This window comes from Chamaea fasciata, unplaced genomic scaffold (genome assembly GCF_029207755.1).
Source record: "Chamaea fasciata isolate MVZ Bird 193981 ecotype frontalis unplaced genomic scaffold, bChaFas1.0.hap1 SCAF_9, whole genome shotgun sequence".
In the NCBI taxonomy this organism is placed as follows: Eukaryota; Metazoa; Chordata; class Aves; order Passeriformes; family Sylviidae; genus Chamaea; species Chamaea fasciata.
Window position 1 is genome coordinate 21,330,930 of NW_027094094.1, and position 18,953 is coordinate 21,349,882.

General features: G+C 38.5%; 1 protein-coding gene across 6 annotated transcripts in view; it reads left to right on the top strand.

Moving 5' to 3' along the window:
* KAT6B (lysine acetyltransferase 6B) overlaps positions 1–18,953 on the top strand; it is a 109,618-nt gene that overhangs the window by 61,555 nt on the left and 29,110 nt on the right. For 4 of the 6 annotated variants that reach the window (XM_066191459.1, XM_066191461.1, XM_066191458.1 and 1 more), the window contains exons 7-12: positions 1,267–2,198; positions 3,150–3,271; positions 4,669–4,784; positions 6,824–6,965; positions 9,995–10,156; positions 15,029–15,122. In XM_066191459.1, coding sequence (XP_066047556.1) covers positions 1,267–2,198; positions 3,150–3,271; positions 4,669–4,784; positions 6,824–6,965; positions 9,995–10,156; positions 15,029–15,122 — 1,568 coding nt within the window. The remainder of the gene's footprint in view (positions 1–1,266; positions 2,199–3,149; positions 3,272–4,668; positions 4,785–6,823; positions 6,966–9,994; positions 10,157–15,028; positions 15,123–18,953) is intronic. The other 2 variants (XM_066191463.1, XM_066191464.1) reach the window with 2 other exon arrangements.

The following is an 18,953-nucleotide window of genomic DNA, read 5'->3' on the forward strand; positions in this document are numbered from 1 at the left end:
GTTTTTGGTTTTGTTGCCTCTTAGGAACTAACCAAATTTAAGGATGTGTGGGTGGAAAAGGGGCTAGTTCTTAAGCTGGTGGGCCCTTGGAGGTCAGTAAACCAGATGGTTAGCCCTAGGCTGTGGAATCCCTAATTAGAAGTAACCTGTTGCAATTAATTACTTCAGTATCTCAATTAAGAGAGCAAAAATCTGTGGAAGAAAACTTTCTGCTGCAAAGTAAATAAGCTAACTTCAAAGAGCAGGATGGAAAAGGGAATGAAGGAAGCATGTGATACAAATATGTAGCTTTGTTTGACTATGTAATTTGATTGTGTGTCCTGATAACTATTTCTTTTACTGCAGATATTTTCAAAAGTTCTGTTTCTGTATGCTAGAATATACTACTCTGCAGTGTAGTTCTTCTCTTCAGTTATTAGCAACTAGTTAAGCCTGTAATTCTGCTCTCACAAATGCTGACTTTTAGTATGCAATTTTCTTTCTAGCATTTAAATAAGATTCACCACTCTGTTTTTTCCTAACACCTTCCGTGTTAGGCCTGACTAGTTTGTGGCTTTTCTGCAAATGCACCTTGGTTATAGTCTTGCTCTTTCCTCTCCTTTACTGTTTTTGTTTCTTGCTATTTTTAGAATTTCTAAAGAGTCTGTTTCTTTGGTTTTGTTGTAATGCTCTTAATAAACTAACTCATTAGGCTTTTAGGTCTTTGGTGGTAACAATTAATGCCATGTTTTACATAATCCAACAAGTTTGTGGGGAAAAAAATAGCAGTTTCTTGAAGATTGACTGTATTGCTTTAAAGGATTAATAGACTTTCTCTACAGTTTAAGCAAATGTAGTCTGAAGTTAACTGTTTTGATATCATATTAACATTGAAAACATTCATCTCCCCTGTGTGTACAATAAACTCTATGGTGATGGAGCAGTTGTTGTACAAACACGGTGTAATATTTTTTCCAAAGAAACACACTTGTACTATGCCTGAAAGTATGTGAGAAGGCTGTATACTTGGGAGCTCTTGCAATGCCAGTACTTATATATACTGTGGACTACCTTTTAAAGATAAGGGGGGAGGGGAACAAAAAGGAGAAGGGGAAAAAAGAGATGGATGTTATGTCATAGTGTGAAATGTATTTCCAAAGTGTATATGTCTTTAAATTTCCTTAAAGATTTTTAAGTACAGTGACCCAGGTAATTTGTATAAACCATAGTGCTATTTGACAGTAAAGATTTTGAATGCTGATTTTTATTTTTCAAATTTTTGCATAGGTCTGTAACCAGTGATGAAGGATCCGTGAATGCATTCACAGGAAGGGGGTCACCTGGTAGGGGTCAAAAGACTAAAGTCTGTACCACACCTTCATCTGGTCATGCTGCATCTGTGAAGGATTCAAGCAGCAGATTGCCTGTTACAGACCCCACTCGGCCTGGTGCCACCACCAAAATCACCACCACCTCCACCTACATATCTGCCTCTACACTTAAAGTTAACAAGAAAACCAAAGGTCTCATTGATGGCCTTACTAAGTTCTTTACACCATCACCTGATGGTCGCAGATCACGAGGTGAAATAATAGACTTTTCAAAGCACTATCGTCCAAGGAAAAAGGTCTCTCAGAAACAGTCATGCACTTCTCTTGTGTTGGCTACAGGTACCACACAAAAGCTAAAACCTCCACCTTCTTCACTTCTACCCTCAATCCCCATCTCTGGTCAGAGCCCCAGTTCTCAAAAGTCCAGCACTTTGGCTTCTTCTAACTCTCCCCAAAGCTCTTCCAGTCAGTCAAGCATACCCTCCTTTAGTAGCCTATCTAGTAGCAATCAGCTAAAGGGACTCTTTGATGGACTCTCTCATATCTATACCACTCAGGAACAGTCTCGAAAAAAGGGTCACCCAAGCTATAGACCCCACAGGCATTTCTGTAGTAAACCAGAATTATCTTCCACATCAACATCTAATAATCATTTCTATGGAAAGAAAGAGGTTAGGAGTAGGTTTATGTCTCATGCCTGTGCCTCTGGCTGGGGTGTGCCTAGAGGACATGCTTTGAAAGCAATTGCTCACCTCAAGAGAACAGCTTTCTTTAAAAAGCACAGGATTCTAGGCAGATTAAAGTATAAAATGACCCCTCAGATGGGGACCCCCTCACCAGGGAAGGGGAGCTTGACAGACGGAAGGATTAAACCTGATCAGGATGATGGTAAGCAAAGGTCGAAGCGCCAACCAAACCTGCGTCCCGTCCAAAACCAAAATTCCTATCACATAGGTCTTAGCTATTTCTCTTGTTCTTACTTCACTTTCATACAAATACAACAAAACTTTGACCTTTTATCTAATGCTGACTAAATCTCCAAAACATTTTTGGTTGGTTTTTTTTTTTTCCTGACTAATACCACACCACTTTTTTTTTCTTTTTTTTTTCTTTTTTTTTGCATCTGTAGTGACACTAGGAGCCCCAAATGCGTTCATAATGTTGCTTATGGCTGTGTAGTACCGCATGAGTAGCCACTTGTCATGCTACTTCCTTGTTCTTCCCCTGCCGTTCCTGTGGCAGTAGTGCTGTCATCATGATTGTGTGCTGTCAGTGCTTATAACGGTGGGCATTTCAATTCATTTCCCTCTGCTCCATTGCTTTTTCATGAACAGTTCCATCGTACTACAGTCTCCACAACACTTGATCTGTACTGCTGTGAACTACCTTTTTATTATTTTATATAAGAAAAAGATACATTTAATTTGTAATGTTTGAATACAGACTTAGCTTAGCATTAATCTTCAAGTGTTAAGGGCTGCTTTTTTTCTCTGGTGTTTATTTTTACCTTCCAGAGTATACTGGAATTTATCAGGTGGCATAGTTCTAGCAATAAAATATGCTCCATTTCATGAGGCTCAAAACTAATGTAGTAGAACTGGACTATAAAGGCTTATACAGACAGACAAGCAAGTACCAAAAAATAGCTTGTGCAGCAGCGAGCTACAAAACAAGAAGGGAGGTGAAGGGTTCACTTCTGTTACTTAATAATCCCAAATTGGGTTAAAACGGGGAGTTCATAACAGCCATAGTTGCAATCCTGTTTAGTAGTATCACTTTGCTAATGCACATGTAACCTTCATGTCTGTGAATAAACTTTTTGCTGGTTTTAAATAACAGATACTGAAATCAAACTAAGCATCAAACAAGAAAATACGGATGTATTTCTGTTGGGAAGCAAGGACACTGTTACACAGGAGGATTTGGAAGTGTTTAAGCAGGCCCGAGAACTTTCTCTGGAGGTAAGAATCAGGTTGCATAAAATATAGTTATTTCTGTAAATAAAAACTGAGTTAATTTTCAATCTCTTCATCTTCATTTCTAACATATTCCTTTTAATCTAATGTATCATGCTTGCTGAATTTTATTTGGGAGACACTGTATATACAGATAGGCGACAAGGCATCATGTTGGAATGGATCAGATGATAAGTGACACTTAAGATAGATTTTGAAAGATACACTTGAGCATTTTGGACACAGGACTACAGGATCAAACGTAGAGTTTAAAAGTAGCTGACATCCTGGTCAGGACTGAGAGGACATTGGTCAGTAAGGATGTGCCCAGTGATTTTCCTCTGCAAATAAAGCAGGTATTCTGAAAAGCTAAGTCAGTCCCAGAAAACACTGTTTGGTAGAAAACCAGGTTTAGTGAGCCCATAAATTCATTGTATCTGATTAATTACCACTTTGACTTTAAATACTGTAGTCTTTGTCTAGCAGTGATAACATTTGAGCTGAATCAGACTAGTGAACCAGACTTAAACTTTTTTTTGTCTGTGAAATGAACAAGCAGTGTCTTTGAGAACCTGGGTCAGAAGGTGGGTGAATCTAATGTTTCAATTGCTGCTTTCTTAAAATGGCGTCATAAATGACTGTGTGTTGTAATTTTTTCAGTAATGGAAGTCACTTAGGTTTTTTTCAGGTTTAGTGTACAAGAACTGACATTACGCAGTGACTTTTTTACAGTCTTCATTCAGAGCGTGTTAACCAACAAACTCAAATTGAGTTTAAAGATTCAGTTTTATTATTAGCTTGTCCTTCTGGTTCCTCATGGAAATAGTTCCTACTACTTGCTTTCTTTATTTTGCCTATGCAGTCCCTAAAAATGTTAAGTGGTAAGGTTTCTGAAAGTTGAAATTGCTTGTTTTTCCCCACCTTTCTTACTCTTGTGTATTTTGCCAGCCCTTTAGAGCCTAGCAGTCATTTTCTGATCAGCTTAAATGCAGTATTATAGCTGAAATCAATGTGTAGCATATTCTTGACTCTGTGAGGTAAATTCCAGTTACTCTTGAAGGGTTGTGCTGATACCTTTTCTCTCATTATTTTGACAAAAGGACAGCTTTGAGTTGGCACCAGAATTATAGGGACGTCATCACACTAGGTGCTGTGGGAGAACAGGACTTGAGGCTGTTGTGCCTTTTCTTTGGCTGGGCTTTTGCTGTTTGTATTTTCTGTTTGCAGACTCTGTCCTCTGTCAGGGTTTAAACAGCTTAAGCAACTGATTTGGATACTTCAGGTTTCTTGTGTTTTCAGTGGGTGAAATTGGTTATATAAAGCTCAAGTTTCTTTTGCATTTCTATAACTAATACCTTTTTTGGGTTTTTTTGTTTGTTTTTTTTTTTAATTGTACTTGACAGAAAATTGGGTGTAAAAACACTGGTGAAACAAGTGGGCGATACCCTTCAGTGATTGAGTTTGGAAAGTATGAGATCCAGACCTGGTACTCTTCACCTTACCCACAGGAGTATGCAAGGTAGCAAGCTGTCAAGATTGTCATATGTGGTTGACATTTTTTCTGATGTGAACATTACAACTTATTTTCTGCTCTTTTGTAACAGTTTTTAATTTAAAGCCTTTAAAAGGAAATATGCTTTTGTAATTATAACTGAGAACAAGGATTTGTTATTCTTTTTAGCTAGTTCTAAATCAAAGATGCAATAAAAACTCTTTTTCCTAGTCCTGTATAAATGTCAACGTGCAGTGTGCATTGGTGTGGTTTTGTTTGAGCTTTATTTTTGTGCTTTTGTTATGTTGGTTTTGTTTTCATTTATTTGTTTGGTTTTGTCTAGGAGTTTTGTTTTTGGGTTGTTGTTGTTTCTTGTTTGGTAGGGTTTTGTTTGTTTTTTTCTTACACCATTGCAATGAGGTATGTTCAACTTCTGGCCCTTTAGACAAATTACTGTTGGTTTTGGTCCAGTGTTTGTTAACCTCCTTTTTTCTAAGGACCAGGGGAGATGTCATGCTAAATAAATAAAGTCAAAGTGAGCAAGTTGTGGCAACAGCATCTCATTTCTGGCCATCTCTGCAAGGGTGCACATTGGAGTCAGGCAGAGAGCATGGGCTAGTACACATGCTCAGCAGATCTCTGCTGAGTTTTGTGTGTGCTGAAAAGTAATGTTTTATTAATCTGTTGTCTCTATGGCACACTGGAGGATATTCAGAACTGTATGTTTATCAAGCTCTGCTACTATAGCATGCAACGTCATCTTTTCCAAAATGCTGTTGCATAGTGTTACTCTAAACTGCCTTTTGTTTGTGTGGTGGAAATGAGGGATATGACATGTATCCATCATATATAAATCAAGGGCTAAAAAGGTGTGGAGAGTGTTTCTATATCCTATTATTACAGCTGCTTTTATAGTGTTAATTTTTTATTTCGGTTTTGGTTTTTATTCCCTCAATTTATATCATGTTGTGAAAGGGTGAGTTACCTATTCCATCAAGTAAATTAATCCCAGATAGAAGCATAATGATGGCTAATTATTAGTATGAGGCTAGAGGGGGATGACACTGTCGGAGGCACTGTGGCTTTCAGCTGAGTGCAGTGGGATTACATCATTGAACAAATAGTTCAAACTGTTTTTTATGTTGTTGATGAACTTCCTTAGGATACTGGAATAGTGCAAACCATGTCTGTAATCCCAGGAGGTGCTAGTAGCCTCAGAGCAGGTAAAGATTGTCCTCTGCTCTAAAACTTTGCAGACTAAGTAATTTCTAGAGCAGTCTTCCTCTGCTTCAGTAATTTAAAACTGAAGGTAAGTAGCCATAAAAATTACCAAGTGGAGTGGTTTATGATGGTGCGTAGAGCACAGGGCATGTGGGTTACTTGTATGTAGTGTGAACTGGATCCTCCCCACTGAAGTACACTTGTCTGTGTTGCCTGTACTGTGGAGATGTGTGGGAGGTGTTTTGCCTGTATGTGAGCTCTTTGAGTTGGCTTCTGTAGCAAAGTGATAGTTTAGGTGGAGGTGAAGGGGTACAATCCTGCTAGAGTTTGCTGTATTGCCCAAATATATGGAAGGCAGTGGGAAGAAAAGTCATCTCCGAGCCTTGCCCAGGTGCAAAATGAGGAAAATTAAAGGGTAGGAGATCTCCTGTATCCTGCTTTGTGCTTCCTTTATATTTATTAGGAACAAGAAAGATGAAATTTGAACTATTACTCTAGTGTGCTTACTTTGATGGAGACCACAGCAAAAGCTAAGGTGTGGGAAGGGGGAAGTAACTGAGATCTGCCAGAGGCTAGAGCACAAACTGACCACAGCACCATTCTGTTGAATTAGGTTCACTGTGATTGATTGAAGCTGATTGTTTCTTATTTTCCTTTTCTGATGACTAGTGTGTGAATATTTAATCATTCACTCTAATTTTGTGTTTACTTATTTAGTTATGTTTTAGCAGCTTTTATCTATGGTACCTTATATTTGATTGGAAAGGGTTTTTCATTTCTGGTAACTGTGTTCACAGAATGTAACAAACTTTTTGTGTAAAAAAATCTTCTTAATTTTCCTACAGATTACCAAAGCTTTACCTGTGTGAATTCTGTCTTAAATACATGAAAAGTAAAAACATTTTGTTAAGGCACTCAGAGAAATGTGGCTGGTTTCATCCTCCAGCCAATGAAATCTACAGAAGAAATGACCTTTCAGTATTTGAGGTAGGTGCATCAAAAGTATAACTTTTTGAAAAATGACCAGTTTGTAGATGTTACAGACCAGCTGTAGAACTAGTGAAAACTTAAACATGCTTAAATATTTCCTTGGAGATTCTTCTTATACTGCAAAACCAAGTTGAGATTCTGCTTATACTGCAAAAACAAATCTATCTTCCCTAATCTGTTCTACCCTGCCATGTTCTTCCATGATTCGTACTTTGCTTGTACTTCATGCCTTAGCCAAGCTCTTTAAGATACTTGACTAGCGTGAATCTTGGGGCTTCCTTTGCAGTTTCATCTTGGATTGGTTTGCCTTTCCCTTCTCAGCAAAAGTACCCCTTGACACCCATTCATTTCTGGCTGCCCGAGTGTCTGGGGAGAAGACTAATCCTAATATAGGTGCTCCCAAAGGACAAGAGCAAGTAAAACAGCTTCCTGTGTGTTCTAAAATCACCATTGTATCTCCTGAGTGCTTTTGCCTTCATTTTGCAAGTTTGAGAAACTTGCCCTGAAATATAAAAAAATTCCACACCTCAACTTTGGATTTATAATCTATGCTATTCTTTTGGGAGATGACTTCTTTCAAGTATGAGGTTTTATGGATATCCTGGACAAGAGAACTCTGTGTTTCTAATAGCGTACCTGCAGTTATTAAAACCACGCCTTAACTTTAACATTCCAGTTCCTCAAGCATTCTTACAGGTAGTAGTAACAGAAAAGACTGGTGGGGTTACTAGGGTTTCTTTTCTCAACAGTGTTATTGAGATGCATGTGTTAATAATTTCTCTTTAATTGCAGCTGTCATATTCTTCTTCAAACTTGTATTTTCAAATTGTATAAATGTCTTCTGTGCTTGGTCGTTGCCATTATCTGTTCAAACAATGGTAGATGCAGTCTTGAAGTCCTTAAGTTAGAATGAGATCTTTGTATTTGGTTCATTTGGTTGTGTTTGTGCTATTAAAAAATAACTATCTGCATCAAGATTGCTTCCTTCCTGACTTGAGCAGTTTTTATAAATATTGAAGATCTATCAGCAAAAATCTTGTGTTGTAAATAAACTTACCTCTTTTCCTCTCAAGAATGAAATAGCCCTAGTCAGTTTAAAATAACTGTTTTCTCTGTTAGGAGGTGTTAAGAACTGTGGAGCATACAATAGGCAAATTGTGCTTTCTCTCTCTTCTTTTTTTTTTTTTTTTTTAATTAACTACTGCCAACATGTAAATGAAGAATTTTGGAGAAAATAAAGTAAAATACGGAAAAATACTGAGAAAGGGGATGGGGAGATGGGGAATTGCTGCAGATAACACATGGAAAACAAAGTATTGTGAAAGTGTTGTCCCAACTCTTTCTCCAGTGCTTTTATTCCCTTTGTCTGTTTTGGATGCTTCAGTAAGGACTTGCATTAAGCCTTCTGAAATGTAGTTGGTTTGGGTCTTTTTATTTCAAAGGTTAATGTCAGTTGTCACTGATTGCTATAGAAACTTAGTCATTAGTTGATGTCCCTCTTCATAGATCCTTTCAAGAATTCTGTGCAGCCATTTTCTTTTAAGCAGAATGAAGAGTTTGTGGTTTCCTTCATGCTTTGTGTTTTTGAGGGAAATGGAAATAAGTTTGGCATTTTGTGATTTATGTACCTCTGCCCAGAGCATGACTTTGACAGATTTGAGAGCAGACTTTGACATAGCTTTACTACTATGCTGTAGCCAAGCAACTTTTGACAGATGCTTCCTTTTGAGCTTGCTGTCCCTCTTTTTTCCCTTCTTCTCACATTTAAAACTGGTGAACAAGCTGTGTTTGCCTGAAATTTAAGAAGTTTTTTACATTTCTGTACAAATGTTCTTACTGAAAAAGACAGCTCATGTAATTTTCATTTTCAGGCTTATGGCTTACCCAGTGGTGATTTCTGCTTACTTAATGTTCACATTTAATTTGCACACTTGCTAATAAGTGTGAAAAGTAATAAAAAGCATCTGGACAATGGAGCGTGCTGTAAGAGAGTTTGATATATTTGATAAGCTCTTAATAGCTGTACACAAGTTTATCCTGAAGCCTTTAGGAGCAGTAGCTCCCTCCATTGAATGTTTTTTCTTCAATCCACTTTATGCAGCTATACTACTGGTGTTCCCTTAAAATTTGGATATATTTGGAATATAACCAAAAGAATGGGTTTTGCTTAGATTTGTAACTAGGGTTCTTACTCAAAACAAATTAGAATAGCTTATTTTTCTGCATGGTTCCTATCATTTGTCTCTCTCTGAATAAAATAGAGCTATGGCCATTATAAAAAAAATCAGTACAGGCAAACCTTTCTATTAAGATTATTTCAAAAATGTGTTGCCTTTGACTGAGCCTTTCAGGAAGTACCTAATTGATCTAGGAAATCTGCATTTGTGTCTGGCTTTTCTGTGGCTGTCTGAATCACAGCTTGACTCCTTACACTCATAATATACCTAGACTAATTGTAGTATTTAGCCAGGAAATTTACCTCTCTCGCTCAATAGCGTTTTAGCCTGGCATGGAAATTTTGTCTTGTCTAATTTATCCAAAACATTGATGTGATTGATATGTAATTTGCTACTCGTTTATTTTCCTTACACCTTAAGGATTCAACATAATACACTTCTTTGTTTGGGGTTTTTTTAAAAGTTGTCGTACTCCACTGCCTTCTAGCAAACCACAATTTAATGCAGTTTTAACTAGTGCATTTTTGTTATCTGCCAGTCGTATTCATTTTCATTCCAGTGAAAGAGCTAAGTCTGTCTTGAACAATTACAAGGTGAAGTTACTTTGTTTAATAAATCCAGACACTCAGACATTACTTAAAAGTGCAAAGTAATTAACACTAACTAGAGATTTCTTATTTGAGAAGAAATTGGGGCATTTCTCTTCCGAACCTTGATGTGTTTTGTTTGTTTGTTTCTTGTAACACCATACTGTTTACATTTCCTTCTAGGATATGATCGATTCAATAAGTTGTTTTGTCCTAACTTGTTAGTGTCATGGAAATAACTGCATCTGTCTTGCTTTTCTAGGTTGATGGAAATGTGAGCAAAATTTATTGTCAGAATCTTTGTTTGTTAGCTAAGCTCTTTCTGGACCACAAAACCTTGTATTATGATGTTGAACCATTCCTCTTCTATGTCCTTACAAAAAATGATGAGAAAGGCTGCCATTTAGTTGGATATTTCTCTAAGGTAAAAAATTTAAAAGTGGGTTTATTTAGTATTTGTAGTGTCCTGTTCTCCTTAATGCTTCTGCTAACAGCAAAGAAAAATCAGAAGTTGGGGGGAAAAAAGCTTGAAAGCCTCTCTGTAAATCTTGAATATTATTTACATTGTCTCAAATGCATTGTACTTTCTTGCCTCTGACTGGTGCAAATTCAAAATTCGTTCAGCCACATGGATGGGGTGGGCTTTTTCTTGTTTGGGGATTTTGTTTCTTCATTTGTTTTGTTTCCAGAATTTGTTGTGGTTTCAGTTGAATATTTAAATCTTTTTCCTTCTCCAACATTTTTGCATTAGTATGCCAAGCCTAACTTGTAAAAGTTGCAGGTACTTGGAATGTTGATGTGTTTGACTGCTGGCAGTTCCTGCTGGCTATTTAGATGTAAATGGGCAGTGATGTTGCTCTCTTGTGTGCAGTCTGATCTAATGCAGTTATTTGCTGCTCCCATGTAAGAATGCATTGCCTAACTTCATGGTGCCTGCCTTGTTTAGAGTGGATGTGTCAGTTGTGGCTGATTTTCAAGTAATAGATGGCTGCTATTGACAGAAATAATACTTGAGTGGGCTATCTTGGCAAAGATGACCAAGAAAAATGAACTATAGTTAGATATGCCTGGAACAGGAAAAGCTTCCATTATTTGTCCATAATTTGCTCCTAAGGGATGTGTTGAATAGATAGTTACTCAGAAGTTCACTACTTCTGATCCTAGTATTGCTACCTCCTAATCACTGTATATTTTCTTTCTTGAATAAGTGATTTTTGGATAAACAGTAGTTAGGAGAAGCCCAAAAATTTTGTCAGAGTACCTGTTTATTATACAGTAATCTCTTGGATGTCTGGCCACATCATTCTGAGAGGTGGGCCTTGCTGGAATTGAAGTGAGACATGTAGGCACAATTTACACTGTCTTTAATGTCAGAACTTCTTGTGACAAACACATCAGCTTTTATTTAGACTAGTATTTTCTCCATTTATTTAGGGTGTTGCAGCTTAAGGTGAGTCTCTTGATTTTTGTTCCTTATCATAGAATGTTTAATGTTGGAAAATACCCTTGGGATCATCGAGTCCAACTGTTACTCCAGCACTGCCAAGATTGGTGCTAAACAGTGTTCCCAGGCACCACATTTACAAGTATTTTGAACATTTCCAGTGATGGTAATTCTACCACTTCCATGAGCAGCCTGTTCCAATGCTTCATAACCCTCTCAGTGAAGAAAGTTTGCCTGACATCCAATCTGAATCTCCAGTGGTGCAACTCGAGGCCATTTCCAGTAGTGACCTGTCACTGCTTACTGGGGATAAGAGAAATAGAACATATCCTCAGCCCAAGTAGAACATATTCTCAGCCTTTCCCTCCTCCTCCAAGTGGGTCACCCTGTGACAGGACATCAGGATAGTCAGGCAGCACGTGCCTTTCATAAAACCAAGCTGGCTGGACCTGATTCCCTGGTAGTCCTGCATGTACCATGTGATGACAGCCAAAATGATCTGCTCTGTGACCTTCCTCTGGCTCAAGAGGTCAGGTGATGGACCTGTAGTTCCCCAAATCCTCTTTCTGCCACTTTTTATTTGTTCTACAGTTGCTAACCACCAGTCAACTGGGACCTTTATGGTTAAACAGGACTGCTGGTAAATGGTGGAGAGTGGCTCAGTGAGCTCTTCCAACAGTTCCCTAGGGCTCTGTGGACTTGAGGATGTTTTAAAGTGGCAGGACAGGTCACTAAACATTTTCTTGTGGATCACAGGGACTTCATCCTGTTCCTTGTTTCTGTCTTCCAGCTCAGGGGGCTGGGTACCCTGAGTATAGCTGGTCTTGCTCTTAAAGACTGAGGCAAAGAAGGCATCAAGTACCTCAGCCTTTCCTCATTGTTATAGTTTAAGCCCAGCTGGAAATTAAGCCCCATGCAGCCACTCCCCTCTCTGCACTCCCTCAGGTAATAGAAGCAAAATGCAGAGGTTATGGGTTGGGATAACAATTTACAAGAAATAGCAACGAAATAAGAAAATTAACAGTAACAGCAAAAATTCTAATAACAATAGTGTATAAAAGATGGTGATTACATGCAAAATGCTCACTGCATCAGAGGTGACCTACTGTTCCCCCTACATTTTTTTCCCCCAAGCCTGAGACAGTGAAAACAAATGGTGGACAACCCTCCAGTCAAGATCAGCAGCACTGCACTGCCTGCCACCCACTCCTCTGGAAAAGGACAAACATGTCTGTGGACTCTGCACACATTCTCTTTTACTTCCACCCAGAACCATGCCCCTTTTTGGAAGTGGAGAATTCCTTACTTCCACCCCCAGTGATTATGTGGGTGGTATAGAATAACAACAGTTTTTTGTTGTCTTGTATGCCAGTTTGCATTCTAGGTGTGCTTTGGCCCTTCTAATACTCTCCCTGCAAAAACTCAGGACAGCCTTGAAACCCTCCTGTTGCCTGCTTCTTCTTCCAAAGGTGATAGACTCATTTTCCCTGAGCTTGAGACAATGCTCTCTGTTCAACCAGTCAGGTTGTCTCTGTGTGCTTATCTGGAAGCACATGGGGATGGCCTACTCCTGTATCTTTAAAAATTTCCTTCTTTTAGCACACCTAGCCTTTGTGGGCTCCTTTGCCTTGCAGAACTGCATCCTAAGGGACTTTCTCAACCAGCATCCTAAACAGGCCAAAGTCAGCCCTGTGTCAGTCCAAGGTAGTAGTTCTGCTGACCACCGCCCCACCCCCCTCACTATTTCTTCAAGATACAAAACTGTCTTTTCATGATCACTGTGCCCAAGACAACCTCTAGTCATCACATCGCCCCCCAGTCCTCTGTTCACAAGCAGCAGGTTCAGCTGTATACCTTCCCTTCTTGGCTCACTCACCAGCTGTATCAGGAAGTTTTATTCCACACACCCCAGGAGCCTCCTAGTCTTCTTCCTCTCTGTTGTGTTGTATTTCCAGCAGACATCTGGTAAATTGAAGTGAATTGAACAAGGGCTAGTGATCATGAGACTAACCCCAGCTGCTTATAGGATAATTCATCTGCCTCTTCATTGTGGTTGAGTGGTCTATAGCAGACTCCCACCAGGATATCTGCCCTGTCTCCTTCCTTCTGATTCTTGCTCAGAAACACTCAACTCTTCCAACACTGTGTTTAAGCTTTAGACAGTCCTTAAAATACAAGGCTGCCCCACTGCCTCTTCCTCACCTATCCCTTCTGAAGGGTTTATAGCCATCCGTTTCAGCACTCCAGTTGTGTGAGTGATCCCACCGTGGGTCTGTGATGGCAGCTGTGTCATCATTTTCCTGCTGTGCAGTGGCTTCCATTTAGTCCTGTTTGTTGGCCATGCTGTGTGCGTTGGTAGGTGCACTTGGGTTGGGCGATTCAGTCCTGCTGCCTTTTTGGGGGGGAGCAGCTCTAATTCCCGTGTGACCGTTCTCAGGCACTTCCATGGTTTCTAACACATGAATAACCCTTGTATCCTTGCTGCCACATGGATCTCCATGTCCTGCCTTTTCTGAGGTGGCAGAGTGAAGGATGTCCCTAGCACACTGCCCCTCAAACAGTGAATATGTTTTCTTCTACTCCACCCCTGTTGCTTTTGGCCAGTCTGTGTTGATCATGGTGTGATCTGATGATCACAGATGTTATCACCACCAGAACTTATGGAAAAAAATCTTCATTTCAAATCATTGCATGTCATCTGTCCGTGTCTCTCCACCCTCCTTCTTTTTGTGTCTGTGTGTGCACTCTTGCTGGCAGAAATGCTCTGGCTTTTCTTACCTGATTATAAACGTTTTGCCAGGATGTGGACTTCTTACTAGCAATAGTCTTAAGAGTTTGGGAAGCCTGTACAGAGAAAATATTTAACTATAGTGTAGAAACTAAGTAACCTTGTGAAGTACGGCTTGGGTATCTAATGGATTATTTGGGAATGAATGTACTGGCATGTGATCCTGTCATGTTGTCACTGGTCTAGTGCCATCGTATGTGGAGGCTGAAGTGTTAGCTGGTGTCTTAAACTATATATGTGGTTATCACAGCTCCTTAGCAGTTATACTGACCTGGATATTTCTGGTTGCTTTGGTCTCCCTCAAAACTGCCTATTGCTGATTTTGGGGTGTAATCTTTTAAAGGTAGCAAAGCTCTTCCTTCTTACCAATAAACTGGAAAGAACCTATAAACTTCTATAGTTAGAACAGCTTCCTACTCTTAGTTTTTGTTGATTTGAACAGTCAGTACAGTATTTGTCCCCATTGCCTTTATATGACTTCATTCTTTCTGAAAGCTTTTGTATCTGTGCATTCTGCCTTGATTATCTCTGGTGATAAGCATCTAGCTTTGAAAAACTTCATATGCTTCAAGTATAACTTCTTAGTTCTGCATATGGGGTTCCTCCCCTGCACCCTGACCACATATGAGAGAGAAGACAAAAAAAAAAAAAAAAGTGAAAACCTGCAGGCACTTAGTGTAGCAATTACAGAAAATACAATTTCACCATGTGTGTGGATTTTGTATTCCACTTTCATATCCATGAGAGAATGGTCAGTGAAGCATGAAAATATTTCCCTCTTCTTACTGGTTTTCTCCTTTACCACATTTAAACTTTATTATGCTGTTCAGACAATTATTTAATTTTTAAGATGCCAAGTGGTTAATTAATTAAAAATATTCTGAAGGTTATGTTTGATACTTCTTTCTTGAAATTAGACATTAATGTGGAATTATTTGACTTTGGTACTGAACCCATGCATCTGTTCACCTTATTGGGATATTTTACAAGGACAGTGGCAGGTGCAGGCAATTGCCCATTTCAGCAGTGCTTTGACATACTTGATCTGTTTCTCCTTCCCACAGGAAAAGCTTTGCCAGCAGAAGTACAATGTCTCCTGCATAATGATCATGCCCCAATACCAAAGGCAAGGATTTGGAAGGTTTCTCATTGATTTCAGTAAGTGAAGTGTTTTATTTACACTTGTGATCCAAGGAGCTGATGGCTGTTATATGGAAGTGTAACATATGAAACTTTATTTAACTCACTTTGTTGTTTTTATCAATAGATAATGGGATTTCTGTTTATATTTACATAGGATAGAAAAGCTCCCTGAAGTGAAAAACTTAGTGCTGCTCTGTTATTGTACTCGAGGAAATTGAGAATGGATCTCTCGGCAGTAATATTAGCTCACAAAGCTATTACCCTGAATGAATTGTCTAAATTACTTTCCATTTTGCTTTGCTCATTAGTATAAGAAGAGGCAATTATTTGTGATTATAGCTAAGAAGGTGTTAGTCTGAAGCATTCTCTCCATTCTAATCTATCTAGCTTGTATCTTCTTTTCAGTCAAAACCAAAAGCTTTAATTGAAGAATTGCCCCATGGAAGAAAAGTATTTTGATTTTTGTGTTCATCACTTTCTTAGTGAAAATTGTTACCAGAAAGGGTGTAGGTGTTAGTGGCTGTACATGTACTTGCTGCTTTATTTTGCTGAGCTGTCCGACCTGTTAGAAACAGCTATCTGACCTGTTAGAAAGCTCCAGGCACACTTGTTTAAATATAGATTTGTTATTCCCCAAATCTTTAATGTACAGTGGAACTCCAAGCGAAATTATCTAAGGAAACTTCTTAGTTGAGTGTCCTCATTACTACTGAATCCATCTTTCTACTGTAATTGAGAGGGAGGATGATAAGGATTTAGTGTAGTTGTATGTGGTTGCTTTTCACTATTATGTTTTATAAAGCGCTGTAGGATTACATGAAGGTAGAGATAGTTCAGATAATAGGATTCCTGCCCTGAAGGTGTATGCAAGAACATTAAAATGCAAATAATAGTACATTGCAGTATAACAGCAGGACAAAGACAATCATTTGTAACTGTAGAGTTTTCAAGTTCTGTGTCTTGCAGTGTTGTACCCAGCATGACTGTGCTAGAGTGTATAAAGATACTTAGTATGTCCCATCACTGCATGGCTTTATAAACACCCTTCACTGTACCCCTGTGAGTTAGGTAAAAATGGTTCTGGACCACTTAATCCACCACTGAAATGTAGCTGTCACTGGAGTGGAACACAGCAGCTGTTCCACTGTGCGCCTTCTGCAACCTTTTAGCAAAGGCTGTGAGAACTAACACATATTTCTGGATCTATAGAGAGAACTTTAAGCTTACGTAGGTAGAAATTGGCCCTGTTTTAGGATTAGAATCTTCTTTTCTTTTTTTTCTTTTCTTTTCTTTCTTTTTTTGCTTTTTTTTTTTGCAAAAGGAGATGAGGAATTCTTAATTGGAGACTGGTAAGTGCTTCCAGGCTTTTCCTTTGTTTGTTACTCTGTGGTGTCTCTCTCTCTCTCAAAAAAAAAAAAAAAAAAAAAAAAAAGGCATTCTCCACAAATGTTACTCTGGTTGAGTTTGCAGTGGTTATGAATACAAAACTGATGGCACAGCCATGAAACCCGTGGATTCCACAGAAGGTCTGGGCATGAGTGTGCTGTGTCTCTCTGGATGAGTGCTATACTACTGTGCCTTGTTCCGCTCAATCTGGGGAAATCAGTAGGGTGTTCTGGCCTTCTTCTTGTCCTTCTGGAAAAATGTGGAAGTACATGGAGTTGTTTGAATCATTAGGTTTTATGTGATGACTTGCTCGGAGCTCATCTGGAGCTATTCTTAGGTCTTCCCTCTTTGCAGACTCATTCAGATCACAGGTATGGGCTGCAGCTGTACAAACCGGGCACTGGCCAGAGACACCTTTGGCTTCTGCTCTGGCTACCAGACTGCGGCTTCATGAGCACACAGGCAGTCCTTCGGTACTTTTCCACAGTGCTTTCCCTTTGTTTTCTGGTTGGAGGTTCCCTTAACTAACTGAGAATCAAGACTGTTTCATTTGCCAACAGAATGAAAACCCAAGAGATGACTGAGAAAGTCAGGCTCTGTACTGTGAGTAAGGTGCAAATTACCTGAAAGGTAGTGAGGGAACTGCTTGTGGCTGTTTTTCTCTAGATGTAGAAAGAAAGGGAAAACTTCCAAGGCTAGTTTTCCTACATTGTATTTGCATCTTTTTCAGGAGGGAGGCTGAATGCCATGAAATGGGGCATAGCTTCGTCTGAATTAGTGACCCCAAAATCTGTCTTTGTACAGGAAAACCCTTCAAAATTAATTATTTACTCTCTTTCTTGGAACTTGATGTGTTTCTGCCTTGTGACTAACTCCCATCTTCTTTGTGCTTTACTCTTTCTGTTCACTTGTGGTCTCCTGAGTATAAATTGCTCTGTCTGAGAAGATTTGATATAAACTCCCCCAGTTGTTATTCTAAACTTGAACAGACCAAGTTTATCATAGTTTTAAGCATTCTTTGCCAGTGACATTATCTAGACTGTCACGTTCTCATAAAGTCATAGCAAGATAAATTTTATGCTCTGAATGTTAAATCTTCATTTGTTATGTGGGTAATGCTTGTAAACTGCTCTATTTTGAAATCTGTGAAGCAGTCACTGGTACTTGTCTTTTTTTATAACAATAACCAGAACAGTGTTTAGACTATAATAATAAAAACGTAACTGAGCAAGTAATTTTCAGAAAATGATAGTTACAAACCACAGAAGGGAAGATTTAAAGAGCTGTGTGCAAGCAGTTGACTGCTCACATTATTTTGTATGTATCTAGACGCTTGATAGGCTGGAAAGAACGCAGCCTTTAAGCCACTACACAACTTCTGCTTTGTCAGCAGTCTGCTGAAAATGTAGTTTGTGGTAAAAATTTGCTTTTTTTTTTGGTAAGTGAAATGCATTTATTTGTTCAGATTGTGATGCATTCTTTTGTCTTGAACGAATTTAATCTTCACAGATGAGTCTTATTTGGTCATGCTGTAACCAGCAAGGGAAAATAAATTCTTTCATTTTGCTAAAGGAAAAATGGGTATTTGTCTTCTGACCACTGATTTTTGTTTTTTTCAACTTAACATTTTTTCTAACTACATTTAAGCTTACCTGTCTTTCATATCCAAACTGGGAATAGCAGTATTTCTTACCCTGTAGTCACCAATATAAAGGTCTATTGGTCTGTCTCTTCAGGAGTCTATAATCTCACCTATGGGAAAGAAGAGTTTTTTAAAGAGGAAATTAACTCTCGTGAGAAGCAGGCATGGTGTAAAATGCCTGAGTTTGCTGCTCTGATAGCCTTCAGCAATAATTTCATTTCTACTTTTCTGTATATCATTCATCATTTAGATAGAAATGTTGTTAAAATAAAAAAAATGTGTTTTTAAATGTGTATGTGTTTTTAAAGCCTGGTAAGAATTTTTTTTTCATTAATTGTGAGGAAGTTAGAGATTTTGACTGTGATAGAAACTTGTTGGGCTGTTTCGAAATTGAAAAAAGTTTAGTTATAAATATCCTATTAAATGGTTAAACTATTGATTTGTAAAATTGAAGACTTGATACTGCTTCATTTTTCTTAATTCACTGTAAGGCAATCAGTTTCAACCTGTTTTATTTTCTTGAGGCATGTCATACTGAAGACAGAACGAAGGTTTACATGAAGCCTGTACTTTGTTTACTCTAAATATGCTTTATTAAGTACTGCTTTGTAGCAGTTGTTTGATTTTTCACATAGGGATGGGGAACCTGATTTTCACTTGGAGTATAGCTAACATAAAAAGCATTTCCTGAAAACGAATCAGGGTCTTAATTTGCTTGTTATATTTATACCTTCCTGCATTTTGCAGGGCTGAAAGTTCCTGCCAAACTTTTTGGGTTTGGGCTGTTTTGTTTTCATTTCCTTGTTGTTCTTGTATTC